General features: G+C 49.6%; 1 protein-coding gene across 1 annotated transcript in view; it reads right to left on the minus strand.

Annotated features, from left to right (window-relative positions):
* Positions 1-373: 373 nt before the first annotated feature.
* The window catches only part of LIN7C (lin-7 cell polarity scaffold C), a 28,778-nt gene continuing 7,672 nt past the window's right edge, over positions 374-21,479 (minus strand). The window contains exons 2-5 of the mRNA XM_083164216.1: positions 16,525-16,643; positions 12,797-12,868; positions 2,493-2,702; positions 374-1,606 (exon numbers count right to left, since the gene is read on the minus strand). Coding sequence (XP_083020342.1) covers positions 1,451-1,606; positions 2,493-2,702; positions 12,797-12,868; positions 16,525-16,643 — 557 coding nt within the window. The 3' untranslated portion in view covers positions 374-1,450. The remainder of the gene's footprint in view (positions 1,607-2,492; positions 2,703-12,796; positions 12,869-16,524; positions 16,644-21,479) is intronic.

The raw sequence follows: 21,479 nt of genomic DNA on the forward strand, positions 1-21,479 counted from the left end.
TCATCATGATTTATTCCAAAAACTGTATCAGCCTGTGTGTCCGCTTTGGCCCTATAACAGTGATTCTCAACCTCGGTCCTCAAGACCCCCACACAATGCATGTTTTCCATGTCTCCACACAGAATCACAAGTGACATAATTAGCTCCACCTGTGGATCTTTTAAAATGTGTCAGTCAGTAATGAGTGCACCTGCTGGGTGACCTAGAAAACGTGCACTGTTGAGGGGTCTGGAGGACTGAGGTTGAGAATCACTGCATTAAAATTATAGTGTTTTCTAACCTAGTCATAATGACTATAAGGCCAGACGTCTGCGGAGAGGCTTGCAGGAAGCATTGAAGAGGTTTAAGAGCGGAAACAATTGCACACGTCTGGCAAGGATACAAAGCACGCATATATTTTTAGCATTTGATACGAAAACATTCTTTGACAAATATTTTACTGATCGTTTCAACAAAACAAAAGACTCCGTTCTGGTTCAATTTAATTTACAAAACATTTAAAAATGCTCAATGCAAAGTACAGTACCACTAAACAGGAAAGAATACAGCAACAGCTACCTATGAAAACATAACAATACGGTACAAGCCGGGGGGGCCGGATGTATTGCGGTGGAGTCAGATGGCTGTGTGGGGTGCAGGCCGAACGCCAAGGCTTTTTTTTTTTTTTAAAGGGGCAGTCATTTACAAAGCAAAACCATATCTCGTAAAGGATTGCCCTTTTTAAAAAAAAGTTGTCCGGCATCCCGTGCGGCTGCTTGGACATGCACTGTAATACATCCATCCCCAGGTCCTAAAGGGAGACTCAAGCCAAAACCATACTTTACCCAGCATTCCACTTTTACAACTACCGATGGCGAGCCATACCTGGAACCGTTTAAAAAAAAAAAAAAAAAAAAAAAAAAAATACCCTTTCCAGTACAGATTGCTGGCTAGCGGTAAAATATGGCATTTAAACATCACTTTGGGTTTTTTATATGCAAATTTGATATTTCCGGAGTCACCCTTTAATCTAGGAATGACGCTCTACAAATCCACCAATACAGAACCCCAAATAAAAACTACGGTTTAAATCCTACGTATCCAAATACATCCTGCTCACGGTTTAAATAACAAGACAGCGCCAATTCCAAAGAACCTTAAATAAGATGGGATGCAGAATACGGTTTGAAGAAAAAAAAAAAATTATTTCACAAATGTAGAACTAGATCAGATTACTAACCATTATTTTTTATATATTTTTTTTTTACTTCTTCTGAGATTAAAAAAAGAGGGTAATTGAAAACTGCCCTGTAAACTTTTGAACATTCCTGCGAGAACGACCTGTAACGGTATTGGATTCTCAGCGGTGTAGGTCAATCTAGAAAGAGCATTGTATTGGTAGTTCACAGGGGGAACGTCATTTATCCTACAGTAAGACTGAACGTTTGTGTAATGTATCCACAACGCGCCCTCAGTTCTGCTGCCTGCGTTTCGCCGATCTCATCTTCTCAAAGCGGGATTCCATTTCTTCCAAGACTCGCGGAGTGTATCGGACCACCAGCTTTACCTTCCCCTGGGCAGCTTTCAGTAGTTCCACCGCTTTCTCGTGATGCTCCCCCTCAACGCTCTGTACAAGAGACAGCACAATATACATGAGTGATGCGTGACTCCAGCCAAGTACACACTTGTGCGACAGGATACGGTCATTCAGTTGACCGCTGAAGGTCGACAGGTCTTAGGTCAACAACTGAAATAGTTTGACATGGTTAAGGTTGACAGGCTTGGAAGGTCGACACAGGAATTAGGTCGACAATGGCAAAGTTTACCTTTTATTGAGCCAGCATGTGCCAACAGGTGGTATCTCATACCCTAATATCCAGAGGGGAGAACAGATTAGTGTACCGAGTCCTGCGAGGGGACGAGGTACACACTGATAGTGTCAATGTCGACCTTTGGGACAAAAACATGAAAAACTCATGTCAGCATTTTGTCTGTTGAACTTGCCATTGTCGACCTGATGCTTAGGACAACCTTCAAACCCAGCATGCCCCGCCACTCCCCTCCCCCCCTATTCCGATGACCCTGGTGTCACCTCAGTGCGGGCCGCACCCCCCCTAGTGACCTCACTGCCTGCTAACCCTCAGTCCTTAGTGGCGAACCTTAACCTCCCCTATACAGTCTAAACCAAACCTCATACATGTATGTTTGTAGGGATGCGTTCCACATCCCGATGTATGGGACGCTGTAACTCAGAATACAGACAACGGAATCCCAACACTGGCCGGGACTTGCTGTTATCATTCCAAACATAAGCATGCCATTCCTGGTTAGCGTTGGAATTCCGCTGTTTGTATTCCGACATCCCGCACTTTGAGATGCGGAACGCATCCCCAGCACACACGCCTGCAGGAGGCTAGCCAGGTCTTTTGGCAGGCTTGTTAGTAGGCTTATGGTAGTTTCCATAAATCAAAGATTTCAAGGGAAGAGGAAGTGAGAACGAGACGCTCCCTTACCACCCCATTCACAGACAGCAGTTGGTCTCCACGCTTCAGTCCTCCGTGTCGGTCTGCTATCCCGCCTGGGATAATGCGAGAGATATAGATGGGAGAGTTTTGTTCTTTCCCACCCATTATGTTGAACCCGAGTCCTTCTTCTGTCTTAGGGAGTTCCACAACTCTGGGATGGGAATGACCTTCGCTTGCAGCAAAAGCAGCCACGGTAGCCTAGAAGAGAAGAGTCAGACTTAGAGCACTGTACCAGCCTAGGCCTGAAAGCCAATATATCTCTAACCTCATCTCCATTCATACACCCTCCCGCCCTCTACGGTCAGCTGACGACTGTCGTCTCTCCTCCACCCTGATCACTGCTTCCCATGCTAGAGTACAGGACTTTGCCCGTGCTGCACCCCTTCAGTGGAACGCACTCCCTCGCTCCATTAGACTCTCCCTGACCTTGCAAAGCTTCAAACATGCACTGAAAACTCACCTATTCATCAAAGCATACCCTTCCACTGCATAAACCAGCTGATTCTCCGACCCCTTGCCTGTTTACATCCTGCTATCTAACCACCACCCACTCACGTGCACCTCTTGTAATCTGTCTGTCTCCCCTTCCTACTAGATTGTAAGCTCCTCCGAGTAGGGCCCTCTTCCCTCCTGTTGTCAAAGCCCTCTTCTCTTCACATGTCACTCACAGCTCTCCTTTACTCCAACACTCAGGGACCATCTTTGTCCGCATACTCATCTCCATCATTGGCATCTAGCCTCTAGTTGTATGTTGATTGAGTCCTAACTACTTACATTTAAGCTGTAATGTGTATTGTACTGTGGCGCTCTTTATTTGTACTGTATTTTTGTTATTTATTCAATGTTATGCCAAGCTTTGTCTCCCTGTATTGTTCCTTTGTAAGGCGCTGCAAAACACTTGTGGTGCCTTATAAATAAAATTATAATAATAATATTAAGAATAATAATAATAATAATAAAGCAATGGAGCAATCTACCTAGGGTGAGACTGCATCGGGCCCATACATAGGACACACTCATTGGCTGCCAGCAGACGACGTGCCGCGGCTATCAGTTACAGTGGGACGCAGAGTAACGCACCTTCGCCCTTCTAATGAGCAGATTAACGTGTGCAAGCTACCAGGCATGCGATTGGTCATTGGGTCAACACCTAAAATAGGTCGACTTGGCTTTGGTCGACTGGGTTAGAAGTTCGAAACAAGCATTAGGTCGACAATGGCAAGGTCGACAGTCAAAAAGTCGACTTGGGGTTTTCACTGTTTTTTCTTGTCCCCAATGTTGACATAGACAAAATGTACCGCTGCGATCGCCATGCTTCGGGCACAGTGCCACGCTGCCCTTGGCACACTATTCTATTCTCTCTACACGGATGGCAGAGCGTGAAATACCGCCTGTCGGCTCAAAAAAACTCATGTCGACCGTGCTATTGTTGACCTAATGCTTGTGTCGACCTTTCAACCCTGCTGACCTATTTCAGGTGTCGACCTTAGGCCTACCTTCAGTGGTTGACCCAATGCATGTGGATGGAATGGCCGCATCCCATGTGATCAGCAGGACACGCGGCCACTAATGCCGACACCTGTAGGGGACCCATTAGTACTGGACCTTATTACTCCATTGTGTTCGGTACAATAACACTACATTATAATGGATGAGGTCACTCCATAACTGTATTGTAGTAACCGGTAGCAGGTGCTTACTGGAGATAGCCGCAACGTCTGCGTTACTCCACATCTCACCCCCCGCTTCTCTGCTGAACTTTCTTACTTACCACCAATGACAGTCACTACACTGAAGTCCCGGCTCTTTAACCCCTTCACAGTGTGTCACACTGGGGGGGTTTATTCTGGTTCACTCCTGGAAAATTCCTCCCCTGTCCCCCATACAATGAAATAAAATTCCAGTAATGTCTTTGATCCATCATCAGCGTCTCCTTGTGTTTCTGCCTGACCGGTAACCCACTGGGAGCTACCTGCGCTGCTCTCAGACATCAGCGCTCATCTGCCCCACGCTGATACTTGTGGAAGAAGCAGCAGCAATAATCCTACAGGCGCTAGCGAGAACCCCAGAGACAGTACACAGCCAGCGGCCAGACACAGAGGGGCCCGATTCCTGACCGCACACTACTCCTCCACTACCGGAGACAGTACACAGCCAGCGGCCAGACACAGAGGGGCCCGATTCCTGACCGCACACTACTCCGCCAATACCAGAGACAGTACACAGCCAGCGGCCAGACACAGAGGGGCCCGATTCCTGACCGCACACTACTCCTCCGCTACCGGAGACAGTACACAGCCAGCGGCCAGACACAGAGGGGCCCGATTCCTGACCGCACACTACCGGAGACAGTACACAGCCAGCAGCCAGACACAGAGGGACCCGATTCCTGACTGCACACTACTCCTCCGCTACCGGAGACAGTACACAGCCAGCGGCCAGACACAGAGGGACCCGATTCCTGACCGCACACTACTCCTCCGCTACCGGAGACCGTACACATCCAGCGGCCAGACCCAGAGGGTCCTGATTCCTGACCTCACACTACTCCTCCGCTACCGGAGACCGTACACATCCAGTGGCCAGACACAGAGGGACCTGATTCCTGACCTCACACTACTCCTCCGCTACCGGAGACCGTACACATCCAGTGACCAGACACAGAGGGGCCTGATTCCTGACCTAACACTACTCCTCCGCTACCGGAGACAGTACACAGCCAGCGGCCAGACACAGAGGGACCCGATTCCTGACTGCACACTACTCCTCCGCTACCGGAGAAAGTACACAGCCAGCAGCCAGACACAGAGGGACCCGATTCCTGACCGCACACTACTCCTCCGCTACCGGAGAAAGTACACAGCCAGCGGCCAGACACAGAGGGACCCGATTCCTGACCGCACACTACTCCTCCGCTACCGGAGACAGTACAAAGCCAGCGGCCATACACAGAGGGACCCGATTCCTGACTGCACACTACTCCTCCGCTACCGGACACAGTACACAGCCAGCGACCAGACACAGGGGACCCGATTCCTGGCCGCACACTACTCCTCCACTACCGGAGACAGTACACAGCCAGCGGCCAGACACAGAGGGGCCCGATTCCTGACCACACACTACTCCGCTACCGGAGACAGTACACAGCCAGCAGCCAGACACAGAGGGACCTGATTCCTGACCACACACTACTCCTCCCCTACCGGAGACATTACACAGCCAGCGGCCAGACACAGAGGGACCAGATTCCAGATCGCACACTACTCCTCCACTACCAGAGACAGTACACAGCCAGCGGCCAGACACAGAGGGACCCGATTCCTGACCGCACACTACTCCTCCGCTACCGAAGACAGTACACAGCCAGCGGCCAGACACAGAGGGACCCGATTCCTGACCGCACACTACTCCTCCGCTACCGGAGACAGCCCACAGCCAGCGGCCAGACACAGAGGGACCCGATTCCTGACCACACACTACTCCTCCACTACCAGAGACAGTACACAGCCAGCGGCCAGACACAGAGGGAACCGATTCCTGACTGCACACTACTCCTCCGCTACCGGAGACAGTACACAGCCAGCAGCCAGACACAGAGGGACCCGATTCCTGACCTCACACTACTCCTCCGCTACCTGAGACAGTACACAGCCAGCGGCCAGACACAGAGGGGCCCGATTCCTGACCGCACACTACTCCGCCAATACCAGAGACAGTACACAGCCAGCGGCCAGACACAGAGGGACCTGATTCCTGACCTCACACTACTCCTCCGCTACCTGAGACAGTACACAGCCAGCGACCAGACACAGAGGGACCCGATTCCTGACCTCACACTACTCCTCCGCTACCTGAGACAGTACACAGCCAGCGGCCAGACACAGAGAGACCTGATTCCTGACCGCACACTACTCCTCCAATACCGGAGACAGTACACAGCCAGTGGCCAGACACAGAGGGGCCTGATTCCTGACCTCACACTACTCCTCCACTACCGGAGACCGTACACATCCAGTGGCCAGACACAGAGGGGCCTGATTCCTGACCTCACACTACTCCTCCGCTACCGGAGACAGTACACAGCCAGCGGCCAGACACAGAGGGACCCGATTCCTGACGGCACGCTACTCCTCCCCTACTCATTAATATATGGACACACATTCACTTGTGGATATTTCAAATTGAGAGGAGGAGGAACTCCTAAATGAAAAGTCTAATCAAGGTGTACGGGAGAGGAAAAATAAAAAGTGGTTAACCGCTGCGTCAGATCACAGTTTTTTCATCTCTGGGGAAAAACAGAGACCTGGGGCCAGATGCACTAAGCTTCAATAGTGATAAAATGGAGAGTGATAAACCACCAACCAATCAGCTCCTGCCTGACATCTTTCAAACACAGTCTGTGACATGGCAGGCAGGAGCTGATTGGCTGGTTGTTGATCACTCTCCATTGTATCACTTTTGAAGCTTAGGGCATCTACATTTACAATAACCACACCTTTGGATTGCATTAAAGCCAACTTTAATGAAATGCTGGTGGTGCTCATGCGGTTTTTAAAGACTTTCTCCTGTCAACCGCAAGGTGCTACACGTGTAGCTGCACCCATTATTGCAACACAAACTGCTGTTCGGCTGGAAACCGTAAATCTATTGAGGAATTGCAGGTCTCCTGAGGTGAGAACACTGTCGCCTGCAGAAAAACTGATCACGGTATTGTTTAAGAAACAGAAATGCTTATTAAGGCGTCGCTGAACTCAAGGACTAGTCAGGCCAATGTACGAAGATCTTATCAGGAGGAGTTGTTTGGGTGACACGTATCAGACTCCTGGGGGCTTGTTCACTGCAGTGAACGCCGGCTTTTTTGCCTTCAGATCTTAAACTGCCAGCGGAGGTACAATAGCTGGCAAAGGACAATTCTTCGGTGAAGATTGTATCTACAATATAAGATCTCGGGAGGTTTTATAGGCCCTCATTTGTAAAAGTCAAAAAAAGGTATTTTTCTATTTTAGATCAACTCCTACTAAAGATTTATTACCTATTGAATCAATGCAGCCTTAAAATGTTCTGCCAGTCAGAACAATAAAATGAATACATACTGCCACCCAGTGGTGACTTAACAATATGACCGTAGTTTTTCTTGTCCTCTTACTACTTATTTATTTTTATTATAATTTTATTTATAAGGCGCCACAAGTGTTTTGCAGCGCCGTACAAAGGAACAATACAGGGAGACAAAACTTGGCATAACATTGAATAAATAACAAAAATACAGTACAAATAAAGAGCACCACAGTTCAATACACATTACAGCTTAAATGTAAGTAGTGAGGACCCAATCAACATACAACTAGAGGCTTGATGCCAATGATGGAGATGAGTATGCGGACGAAGATGGTCACTGAGTATAGGAGAGCTGTGAGTGAAATGTGAAGAGAAGTGGGCTTTGACAACAGGAGGGAAGAGGGCCCTACTCGGAGGAGCTTACAATCTAGTAGGAAGGGGAGACAGACAGATTACAAGAGGTGCAAGCGAGGGGGTGGTGGTTAGATAGCAGGATGTAAACAGGCAAGGGGTCGGAGAACCAGCTGGTTTATGCAGTGGAAGGGTACGCTTTGATGAATAGGTGAGTTTTCAGTGCCCGTTTGAAGCTTTGCAAGGTCGGGGAGAGTCTAATGGAGCGAGGGAGTGCGTTCCACTGAAGGGGTGCAGCACGGGCAAAGTCCTGTACTCTAGCATGGGAAGCAGTGATCAGGGTGGAGGAGAGTCGCCAGCTGACCGTAGAGGGCGGGAGGGTGTATGAATGGAGAGGAGGTTAGAGATATATGGAGCAATGGAATTAGAGATGGCCCTGTATATGAGTGTGAGGTGTTTGAAGAGGATTCTGTAGGGGAATGGAAGCCAGTGCAGATTTTGTTGAAGGGGAGTTAGAGCGGCGGGAGAGGAAGATAAGCCTGGCTGCAGCATTGAGGACAGATTGGAGAGGAGCCAGTTGGGATTGAGCGAGGCTGGTTAGGAGAGCATTGCAGTAGTCGAGCCGTGAGATGACTAATGAGTGGATGATAAGCTTAGTTGCATTCTGTGAGAGAAAGGGCCTGATGCGAGCAATGTTGCGTAACTGGAACCGGCAAGAATGGGCAGGGCTTGGATGTGGGGTGCAAAGGAGAGGGAGGAGTCAAGAGTGACACCCAGGCAGAGGAGTTGGGGAACAGGGGAGATGATGGTATTGTTAACAGTGATAGAGATATTAGTAGGGGGCATAGCTCTGGGTGGGGGGAAAATAATAAGTTCGGTTTTGTCCATATTCAGCTTCAGAAATCGCTCAGACATCCAGGTAGAGATGGCGGCGAGGCAGTTGGAAACTTGAGAGAAAACAGTGGGGGACAGATCAGGAGAGGAGAGGTAGATTTGGGTGTCATCTGCATAGAGGTGATATTGGAAGCCAAAGGAGTTAATGAGTGCACCCAGAGAGGAGGTGTACAGAGAGAACAGAATGGGGCCAAGGACGGAACCCTGAGGGACCCCGACAGGAAGGATAGAAGGTGGTGAGGTAGAGCCAGAGGCAGAGACTGAGAAGGAACGGTTGAATAGGTAAGAGGAAAACCAGTTGAAGACTGTGCCAGAGAGGCCAATGTTTTGGAGTGTGTGGAGGAGGAGAGGGTGATCCACAGTGTCAAAAGCAGCAGATAGGTCCAAAAGGATAAGCAGGGAGAAGTGACACTTGGATTTGGCTGACAGCAGGTCATTGGTGACTTTCACTAGGGCAGTCTCAGTGGAGTGAAGTGGGCGAAAGCCAGATTGAAGGGGATCTAGGATGGAGTGGTCAGACAGGTAGCTGGTGAGACGCCTGTAAACCAGCCGTTCTAGTATTTTAGAGGCAAATGGGAGAAGAGAGATAGGGCGGTAGCTTGTGGGAGATAAAGGGTCCAGGTTAGGTTTTTTAAGAATAGGCGAGACCAGAGCGTGTTTGAAGGGTGAGGGAAAGATGCCAGTAGAAAGAGATAGGTTAAAGAGGTGAGCAAGGTGGGAGCAGCCAGTGGGGGAGAGGGAACTGAGGAGACGGGAGGGGAGAGGGTTCAAGGGACAGGTAGAGGGGGGAGAGGATGAGATGAGGGAGCGGACTTCCTCAGCTGTAGTAGGGCAGAAGGATGACAGAGTGGGGTAGTTGGTAGGGGAGGATGATTGGGGTGGGTGGGCAGCAGAGGGGGTATGGAAGGAGATATCATGTCGGATTACCTCAATTTTAGAGAGGAAGAAGGAGGCAAAGTCAGTGGCAGTGAGGGATGAAGGGAGGAGGGGTGGTGCAGGGCGAAGTAGAGTGTTGAAAGTATCAAAGAGACGTCGGGGATTGGAGGAATGGGAAGAGATGAGAGATTTGAAGAAAGATTGTTTGGTATAGGAGAGAGCAGCGCTGTAGGAGGAGAGAATAAACTTGAAATGGAGAAAGTCTTCCAGAGAGTGAGATTACTACGCTGTTTACCGGGGTATGGGTCTACGCAATGAAGGTCGACATACATTAGGTCGACACGGCGTAATGGGAAGGTCTACAGTCAAAATGTTGACATACGTTTTTTTTCACATTTGTCCCGAATGTTGACACTGTCGACATGGACACGTCTAAGTGTACCACTGCACTCGCCATGCTTCGGGCACGGTACACTCTTATATTCTTATATCGCCCCACTATAAGAACACTACCGGCATAAACAGATCGCCCCACTATAAGAACAGTACCGGCATAAACAGATCGCCCCACTATAAGAACAGTACCGGCATAAACAGATCGCCCCACTGTAAGAACAGTACCGGCATAAACAGATCGCCCCACTATAAGAACAGTACCGGCAAAAACAGATCGCCCCACTATAAGAACAGTACCGGCATAAACAGATCGCCCCACTATAAGAACAGTACCGGCATAAACAGATCGCCCCACTATAAGAACAGTACCGGCATAAACAGATCGCCCCACTATAAGAACAGTACCGGCATAAACAGATCGCCCCACTATAAGAACAGTATCGGCATAAACAGATCGTCCCACTATAAGAACAGTATCGGCATAAACAGATCGACCCACTATAAGAACAGTATCGGCATAAACAGATCGCCCCACTATAAGAACAGTATCGGCATAAACAGATCGCCCCACTATAAGAACAGTATCGGCATAAACAGATCACCCCACTATAAGAACACTACCGGCATAAACAGATCGCCCCACTATAAGAACAGTACCGGCATAAACAGATCGCCCCACTATAAGAACAGTACCGGCATAAACAGATCGCCCCACTGTCAGAACAGTACCGGCATAAACAGATCGCCCCACTGTAAGAAAAGTACCGGCATAAACAGATCGCCCCACTGTAAGAACAGTACCGGCATAAACAGATCGCCCCACTATAAGAACAGTACCGGCATAAACAGATCGCCCCACTGTAAGAACACTACTGGCATAAACAGATCACCGCACTATAAGAACACTACCGGCATAAACAGATCGCCCCACTATAAGAACAGTACCGGCATAAACAGATCGCCCCACTGTAAGAACAGTACCGGCATAAACAGATCGCCCCACTATAAGAACACTACTGGCATAAACAGATCGCCCCACTATAAGAACACTACCGGCATAAACAGATCGCCCCACTATAAGAACACTACCGGCATAAACAGATTGCCCCACTATAAGAACAGTACCGGCATAAACAGATCGCCCCACTATAAGAACAGTACCGGCATAAACAGATCGCCCCACTATAAGAACAGTACCGGCATAAACAGATCGCCCCACTATAAGAACACTACTGGCATACAGTGGGCTTTAATCCCCCACACGAGCCAACGGTGGTGCCAATATGTGGCGTGCCATTATTATTTGCATAAACACCATCATGCTCTGCACTTCCCAGTCATCCTCTAAATCAGATATGGGGAACCTTTGGTCCTCCAGCTGTTGTTGAACTACACATCCCAGCATGCACTGCTACAGTGTTGCTATTTGGCTATGCTAAAACGGTTGCAGGGCATGCTGGAATGCATAGTTCAACAACAGCTGGAGGGGCAAAAGTTGCTGATGTTTGTGATCCTTCTATAGATCTGACACAGTCGGAGGACAGACACTTCTCATAAACATCTGTAAGTTACATTATACTGAATAAAAGTAATTGTGCTGATTGTTACTTAGGGCCTAATTCAGACCAGATCACAGGGCAAACTTGTTCTCAAAATGGGCAAAACCATGCTGCACTGGGGTGGGGCAGATGTAACATGTGCAGAGAGAGTAATGGGGCAAGTTCCGGGCATTTTCTAACCAATCTCACTGGATCGCTTAGAAAATGCCCCTAAATCGCTCCATGCATAGGGGCCATGGCAATAGCGATGCACAGCCCCACGCGGCCCTATTTATATCCAGCATGCTGGATAGATCTCCTCATTCACCGGTGTCACAGCCAGTGGATCTTTCAGCACACAGCGCTGACACATAGCTGAGAGATCTAGCAGTACACTCAGCACATCTCCCAATGTGTAGGCCCCATTAGATTTGGGTGCGGTGTGTTGAAACTGAAATCTAAAATTACAGTGTGGGAATAAAGCAGCCAGTATTTACCCTGCACAGAAACAATAGAACACCCAAATCTAACTCACATGTTACATCTGCCCCACCTGCAGTGCAGCATTGTTTGCCCATTTTGAGAACAACTCAACACTAAGCCTGGCTTTCAAAAGGAGCGGCTTTTACGTTTTTTGAGGAACTATTGGGAAACCGGTGAAGACACTGGCAGCGTAGATTTCTTCCTGTCTAACCTGTCCTGGCAGAGGCGGGTGAAGGGCATGGTTCTCAGGCTATGGTCTCTGTCTGGCGTTTAAGCTCACAGTGAGAATACACAGGTGTGCCCAACACGAGATATCCGTTTAGGTCTTTGCGGTACTGGGGCCTACTGTACATCACATTGAATAAAAGTAATCCAATCGGAAGCAATAAAAGGCGGAGGAGGACAAACCACCTATCAGCCTATTGATTTATTGTTGACTCCAATAAGACCCGCGTGTGCCATCTATATTTGTTGTTCATTGTTATACTAGCAGGGGGTGATTCCTGCAGGTACCAAGCTGCACCTGACTGTAGCGCAGGGACTTGTACCATTTTCTATCCTATGTTAGTGAAACAGTAGGTAAGCGGATAGGGGTCGCCATAACATACAGAGGAAATGTTATTGAGACAGGCTTCTGGGAGCAGAGCATGTAGGGAGGAACAACACCTAGGCGGCATTGCTGTATGAGAATTTTACCTTGGCAGTGGCATTGGCGCGCACTTCCGGGCTACTGTTGATATCCACCGTCTCGTAGACATGTTCATAGACCTTGATGAAATGAATACAGGAAAAGTAAAACAAATCTTCATAATTCAGAAGCGCAACAATTTTTTTTGCTATTTAATATAGAACTAAATTTGCAGGACAAGTCTCATATTTTAGCAAAGGCTTGATCACGTGACCCTTCTGTGGATGTAATTCAGAAGTTGCTCACTGGATGCTGCCATGTTTCTGTGAAACTCATCCCATGTACCCAAGTCAACAACTTAATGAACTTTCTCTGCTGGAAGATGGAAAAAGTACGAGAATATAGAACCGATGGTACAGTTATAGCTGCTGTATAGGGGAGGGCGTAAGAGAGAATTCTCATAATAAAAAAATCACTGGTTCCATTTCTCCAGTAGATATATAATGACGAATATGGCAGTTTGATGCACCTCAATCGATGTAGAGCATAATTACCTGACTGGAGGTAGATGTATGGAAATGCAATAGGAGGATATCCTCATAGTAGACGGTAAATGCAGAAAGTCCCGTAATTATTACTCAGCAGAGGCTGTAGGCACAGATTAGCCAGTCACCGCTGGTATGGATATACTGTACCTTGCTTGGTAGCGGTGCTGAGTACGGAGTTTGCGCTGGTGGTCCTCCTTGGATGAAAAGAAACTGGCCCGGACAGATGGAAAGCATGCAGTCTGGCAATGGATGAGGTGCAGGAATTCTCAACGCGTTTCACCGCCTGTCCACGTCTTCATCAGGAGCTGCAGCCAAATTTATACCTACAGCCTCCGAGTAAATAGGTTCCTCGGTTGTGTAATATTCCAGGACTTTTTGCATTTTAACTGATCCCCTATATTAAATTATTATGATTTCTAATGACCCGGACGTCACACAGGGCGGACCTGAGCGGGTGCTGGGGAGGAAGCAGCGCTTGAAGCGGACAGCCCTGCCTCCTCCATACTGTGAACGGAACCCAGGTCGCTCGACCAAGACACCCGTTCACACTGCACTTGACACGGGTCAGAGCAGTGTTCAACCCTGGTCATTACCAGGGTTGAACTCCGTGTTGCTCTACCCAAGGTGGCCCTTTCAGACTGCACCTCGACCCTTGTTGGGGCCGCAAGGACACGGCAATAACCCGGGTCTCGAGTGCGGTCTGAAAGCGGTATTTACCCTTTCTCTGCTAGCAGAAAAGACTGTGGGAATTTGTTGTCTCTCAGTACGCATTCTATACACCACTAACAGTGAGACATTAACACATTACATCCCTCTATCCCTGTATGCAGGGATGTCATCTCATTCCATTCCACCTTTGGCCCCCACACCTTACTGTTCCGGTAGCCAGATGCAGGACATCAGGTGATGCTCCTAGGAATAAATGCGCCATGCCGGACCACAGCAGCAGCAAACGGTAGGGGTGCAGCGCATGGCCAGGCTTGCACCACGAGCTAAACTCTGTGATAGCTCCAGACTGGCTCCTGGTTCAAGAGTTCTGACTGGCTCATGGCTTCCGCCAATTTCAAAATGCCGCTGGAGCGGTCCTTCTATAACTGCCTGCGGTGCACAACAATTTACACTGCTGCAAACCAGGTCCCATCATGGCCCAGTCCTGGCAGTCTGCCACCGATGGCTGCCCTGCCTGTTTGGCATCAGGTTGTTGTTGCCTACCTGATCAAGTGTAAGTTCTAGACTCATGGGACAACAAGACTTTACAACAGGATCAACAATCCCTTGGGGCAGCAAAGCCATCTCTACGGACAGATGGTCAGATCACAGGGCAGTGCCAAGCCCACATGGATTCTGACATACAGTAGGTGCTAAGCCATCATGTTCACATTACTTGCCCTGAAAGGAATGTCAAACAAGTTTGAAAGTGCCCGGGTGAATGTGCCACCAACACCACACAAACACGGGAGAGAATAATAAGGGGCGGATAAATATCTAACCAAAGGGACATTTAGCTGGGTCTCTCTTTGCCGGTATTTGATTAGTTTTCACTAATAATGTTCTCCGTACCCAGTGTCTATTGTTTTTGTACATGATGTATTTTTATGCTACTGTTTTTGCTCAATTTAATTTATGACTTTTTCCAAAAAATATTAATAATAAAAAAAAAAATATGGCTTAAAAAAAATAAAATAAAAACTAAATAGCTATCATTAAATATGGATGATAGATTAACCACCCGATAATTGATTGAGATATTGATTTATAGGGCCTTGTTCAGACCTGATCGAACTGCTGCGCATTAACACGCGGGTGATTATCGATAACATGTGTGAGTCCACCCTGCAATAAAATCCTGCTACTTTTTTGGATCGCTGGCTGAATGCAGTGTGATTGACAGGAAGTCGGCGTTTGTGGGTGTTAACCGGCCGTTTTCTGGGAGTAATGCAGTAATGTGTCCCCTGGCGTTTTAGGGTAAGTCGTGTGACGTCAGCTCAGGCCATGATCAGCCTGCACCAGCGCCAAATTTAAAGCTAAAAAAGGGTCTGTAACTGAATAGCTTTGGGTGTTAAAGCTTACGGCTACCACCTTTACCCACGGGCCTGAACGCTAATGTGTGAATTCACAGGGGACTGAGAGTAGCGAGCCGCCACCCACACAGAAATAGAAAAACCGCTAGATCGATAATCGCAATCCTCTCGTAAATCCAAAGGCAATTCTCCAACCATCGAACAGTTTTGGTCATCTGTGCAACTTCGTAACTCCAAGGCTTCCACTTATCTGCGACCAAGACAGGGTGGAAGTGACCATCGTTGACATCAGAGTCCGTCCCTTTAAAAATGCCTGGGCACTCCTGCGGTTTCTCAGATCTACCCAGAAAATGGCAGGTGTCCACCCCCAAACGCTGGTTTCCTGTCAGTCATAGGGGGTTATTCAGATTCAATCGGTCCCCTGCGCATTCGCACGGGGGACCAATTGTTTGCGACTGCGCATACTCACACAGAAGTCCGGGTGGGGAGGCATGGGGCGGCAGGCCTGCCAATCTGCATATGAGAACGCTGGGCATTCCCATGCAAATTGGGATGCGGGCAGCGGATGTCAGCTACCCACCCGGTCCTCGCACAGGGCGCCCGCAGGTCTGAGACACCATAGAGGTGTCTCAGCTCCGCGAGCGCTGAATAAATAATTCGATGGGCGCCGACCATCGAACGATTTCCCCCGCACCCAAGGCTGCGAATGGATGATTATGCCAATCATCCACTCGCATGCCTGCAAGTCGACCAGAATAAGGGCCAAAGTCTGGAAAATAATTGGCCAAACAGACAAACAAAGCATTGGAGTATAATAAAAGTTACAATTAATGGTTCTTTCCTCTGCAAAGAGCTCACAGTGGGAAAGTAATGAATATTTAGAACCATACGTAGAAGTGTCACTGCTTGGCCATATAAATAGAAGCGTGTCGTCATAGGGATCAATGGTTCTTAGAACTATTGAATATTCATTGCAGTTTCCATCTTCGGTCAGAATGCAAATGGAGGAAAACTCAAGAACTTCATGTACAAATGAGCCCTTAACGGTAACTTAATGAATTTCCATTCAAGGCGTATTAAAGCCAACCCTCTTGTTAAACCATACTGGACCCATGGGGGTCAGTGCTATCTGCTGCAGCAGCTATTTTCTGTCCAAGCGCGACTGTCTGAGAATTGTTCCTCCGCCTCATGCCGTCCATGTACAGCACCTGGACTCGTTCTCCTCACCTCTCTTACAGCATTACAGAAATCGCTCTGTAGGACTCTCTGCAACGCGTGCAGCTTGTGTGGAGGAACCTCCCCGCTTCTCTGGAGCTTCTCCAGTAGTTCAATGGCTCTCGAGATGTCTGGAAGAAAAAAAAAAAAAACACAATTGTTGGTACGTGATTGTGATCAAAGAAAACAAAAAATGGCTGCACGCAAGGGCTCAAGGAATTGGGGGACAAGCTTTGTCTAACAGGAGGAGGGTGGTTTTCCACAAAAGGCTTCTTTCACCACCACTGAGGACACAAATTGTACGTTGAAGGCGCATTTTACCAGAAAGCATTTCTGCAGATATACTTCGGGCAATGAGGCGAAACACGCTTAGCATGCTCTGGCACGAAGGTTATAGCCTAGTCTATACTGTACAGTTTCCCTGGCTCACAGCACTGAGGTCATGGGTTCTATCCCCACCATGTGTTATATATACAGGGCAGTACGGACGGTGTAATGGTTAGCATTACTGCCTCACAGCACTGAGGTCATGGGTTCTATCCCCACCATGTGTTATATATACGGGGCAGTACGGACAGTGTAATGGTTAGTATTACTGCCTCTCAGTGCTGAGGTCACGGGTTCTATTCCCACCATGTGTTATATATGCCGGGCAGTAGGGACAGTCTAATAATTAGTATTACCGCCTCACAGCGCTGAGGTCATGGGTTCTATCTTCCACCATGTGTTATATATACGGGGCAGTACGGATGGTGTAATGCATGGGTCCTCAAACTGCGGCCCTCCAGATGTTGTGAAACTACAAATCCCAGCATGCCTTGCCATAGTTTTGCTGTAAGGGAGTGTTAAACTGTGGCAAGGCATGCTGGGATTTGTAGTTTCACAACATCTGGAGGGCCGCAGTTTGAGGACCCATGGTGTAATGGTTAGTATTACTGCCTCACAGCACTGAGGTAAAAAAAAAGTACAACTAGAAGATCCAAAGTGCAAATCTATTTAATCATAGGCTAGAGACCCGGACTCTATGGGTAAATTTAGAAAATCTTCTAAAAAGTTGGTTGCCCATAGCAGCCAATCAGCGGTCATCCATTGGTTTGAATGAGAGTTTTAGTAGCTGTGTCCAGGAAGGAGATTTAAAAATGAGATTTATGTCTTACCTGGTAAATCTCTTTCTTCGAGGACATCAGGGGCCACAGCTTTACTTTGGGTAATAGGAGTGGGAGTGAGCTCCAGCACCCTAGAGGATAACTTTAACTGCCTCCCAGGCAGTCAGGCTCCTCCCCTCCTATACCCCGCCTCCAGGCCACGGACCTCAGTTTTTTTAACAAGCCATGGCAGGAGACAGGAGAGAAGGAAGAGAAGCACCACACAGAGACACATTCTGAAACATGTTAGTACCCTCAACAGAGGAGTAATATATATAACCAGTGAAACGTAACTTGTAACGTAACTGAAGCAGGCGCGGCAGGGAGGGATCCCTGTGGCCCCTGATGTCCTCGAAGAAAGAGATTTACCAGGTAAGACATAAATCTCATTTTCTCCTTCGGGAGACATCAGGGGCCACAGCTTTACTTTGGGACGTCCTAAAGCAGCCACCTATGGGTGGGGACGCGCCTGCGCCGCAGCCAACACGCTCTGCCCGAAGGCAGAGTCCTGGGAGGCAAAAGTATCAAAAGCGTAAAAACGCACAAAAGTAGCAGCTGACGACCATGTCGCAGCTCTGCAAACTTGCTCAGCTGTAGCACCGCCCCGAACAGCCCAAGACGCTCCCACAGACCTAGTGGAATGTGCCCGGATACCAGCCGGAACCGGGAGAGAGGCACCCAGGTATGCCTGCCGGATGACAGAACGAAGCCAGCGGGCAATAGTCTGTTTAGTGGCCGGCCATCCCCTCTTTTGAAAGCCATACAGCACAAAGAGGGAGTCCGTCTTGCGAAAGGACCGGGAGCGGCGCACATAGATGCGCAGTGCCCGTACAACATCCAAGGATGATTGATCCAAAGATGCATCTGGCCCTTGAAAGGCCGGAACCACGATTTCCTGGTTAACGTGGAAACTGGACACCACTTTTGGTAAGTGAGAAGGGACAGTACGAAGAACCGCCCGGTCATTGTGTAAGACCAGGAAGGGGGACTTACAAGACAGGGCAGACAGATCGGACACCCTCCGAGCTGATGCTATTGCCAATAAGAAAACCGTTTTCCAGGTGAGCCAACACAGGTCCACTGACCGCAAAGGCTCAAACGGTGGTTTCTGGAGTGCAGATAGCACAAGGGAAAGGTCCCACGGAGCAACCGGGGGGACAAAGGGAGGCTGGATACGCAGAACCCCCTGCATGAATGTGCGGACATCCCGCAACAGTGCTAATCGTCGGCGAAACAAGATGGACAAAGCCGAGACTTGAACCTTCAAGGTAGATAAGCGCAATCCAGCCTCCAGGCCCTTCTGCAAGAAGGATAAAATCCGAGCCAGGCGGTAAGACTTAGGATTGAAGTGGCGAGTCCTACACCAAACGAAGTAAGCCCTCCAAACCCGATGATAAGCTCTCGCAGAGGAAGCCTTTCTTGCTCTAAGCATAGTGGAAATTACTCGAGCATTAAACCCCCTAGATCTCAAGAGGGAGGTCTCAACAGCCACCCCGTCAAAGCCAGACGCCTCAGGTCTGGATGCAGACACGGACCCTGAGAGAGAAGGTCCCGACGCAGAGGCAAGCGGATCGGGGGGGCCACCGACAGAGCCTGGAGGTCTGAGAACCAGACTCGCCTGGGCCAATACGGGGCCACGAGGATCAATGTGCCTCCCTCCGCCTTCAGCTTGCGAATCAGTCGCAAGAGGAGGGAGAATGGCGGGAAGGCATACATCAGCCTGAACGGCCACGGAGCGGACAGAGCGTCCACCAAGATGGCGGCCGGGTCGCGGGCCCTGGCTCCGTAAGAGGGAACCTTGTGGTTGTGTTGAGAGGCCATCAAGTCCACCTCGGGTAAGCCCCACCGATGTACCAGCATCTGGAAAACCTCCTGATGGAGGGACCATTCGCCGGCATTCAGTGTTTGACGGCTTAGGTAGTCCGCTTCCCAATTCTGGACTCCCGGAATAAAGACCGCCGATAGAGCTGGAATCTTCTTTTCCGCCCACTGAAAGATGCGGGATGTTTCCATCATTGCCGCCCTGCTGCGGGTGCCCCCCTGGTGGTTGATATAAGCCACTGTGGTGGAATTGTCCGACTGGACCTGCACCGGACGACCCCTCAGCCAGGGTTCTGCCAGGCAAAGGGCTCGGAAGACCGCCCTCAGTTCGAGGACATTGATTTGGAGCTTGGCCTCCGATGTAGACCAAAGGCCCTGGAAAGACCTCTGGCAAGTGACCGCTCCCCACCCGCGGAGACTGGCGTCCGTAGTGAGAAGGGTCCACTGATGGATCCAGAATGGGCGTCCCAACGTGAGGTTCTGGTCTAGGAGCCACCACGAAAGAGAGAGACGGGTTGTCGGTGATAAGGTTATCACCTGAGATCGGAGAGAGAGGTAGGATCCCGACCACTTGGAGAGGATCTCCTTCTGAAGGGGGCGGGAATGGAACTGGGCATATTCTGCCATGTCGAAAGTCGACACCATGGAACCCAGTACCTTCATGCAGGCATGTATGGACACCCGTCGAGGATGGAGGAGCCGACGGACTCTGGACTGTAGAATCAGACGACGGTCCTCCGGCAGGTAGATCCTCTGATGGATAGTGTCCAACCTGGCTCCTAGGTGAACCATCGACTGTGCCGGAATCAATGAGGACTTGTCCCAATTGATGATCCAGCCGTGTCGCTCCAGAAGCTGTATTACCACCCTCAGGTGGTCCTGGAGAAGTTCTGCAGACGGAGCAAGAATCAACAGGTCGTCCAGATATGGGATTATCCGGATCCCCTGGTTGCGCAGACTGCTGCCCATTACTGCCATCACCTTTGTGAACACCCGGGGAGCAGTGGATAGACCAAATGGTAGGGCTCGGAACTGGAAATGTTGGTCCAGGATGGCAAAGCGCAGGAACCGCTGGTGTTCTGGGCGAATGGGGATGTGTAAGTACGCATCCTGAATGTCCAGGGATGCCATGAAGTCTCCTGGCTGAAGGGCCAGGACAATGGAGCGCAGAGTCTCCATCCTGAATTTTGGGACCCGTACAAACTTGTTTAGCTTCTTTAGGTTGAGAATGGGCCTGTAGGAACCGTTTGGTTTCCTGACCAAGAAGAGGCTGGCGTAAAACCCCGAACCCCTTTGGGACAAGGGGACAGGTATGATGACCCCTGTTTGAAGCAAACGTTGGACTGCCAGTTCTAGCGCTTTGCGCTTTTCCGGGTCTGATGGAAGACTCGTGGAAAAGAACGATGTTGGTGGGCGATGCCAAAAAGTTAAGGAGTAGCCCCGAGAGACCACCTCCTGAACCCACGCGTCTGTGGTGGATTCCAACCAGATGGGGGAAAACTCCAACAGGCGACCGCCCACCCTGGGGTCCTCCCGGTGGGGGCCCCCCCTGTCATGCAGCGGGCTTGTCCGCCGGCTTTGGGTCAGGGCGTCTTGTGGCCCAGGGACGTCTGCCCCTAGCACGGGAGGATCTGCCTCCCTGGGAAGATCTGGAGGAGAAGGACTGTCCTCTACCACGGCCCTGAAACCGAAAGGACTGAAAGGCCGGCCGGGGCCGTGTAGTCGGGGTGGATGGTAGGAAGGCAGTCTTTGATGCTGCCACCGTAGCCACCATCCTGTCCAGCTCAGGACCAAACAAGAGGGAACCATCGAATGGAAGGGCTTCCAAGGCCCTCTTCGAATCCGTGTCCGCCTTCCAGGAGCGCAACCAAAGTGATCTGCGAGCAGCCACTGCTGAAGCGGACACCCTGGAGGAGAGAGTAGCGGAATCAAGCGCCGCTTCGCCTAAGTAGAGGGCAGCCTGATGTATCAATTCTATAGTCGGCAGAAGGGTATCTGCTG

The sequence above is a fragment of the Crinia signifera genome, chromosome 11, assembly GCF_055691185.1.
Source record: "Crinia signifera chromosome 11, ASM5569118v1, whole genome shotgun sequence".
NCBI lineage: Eukaryota > Metazoa > Chordata > Amphibia > Anura > Myobatrachidae > Crinia > Crinia signifera.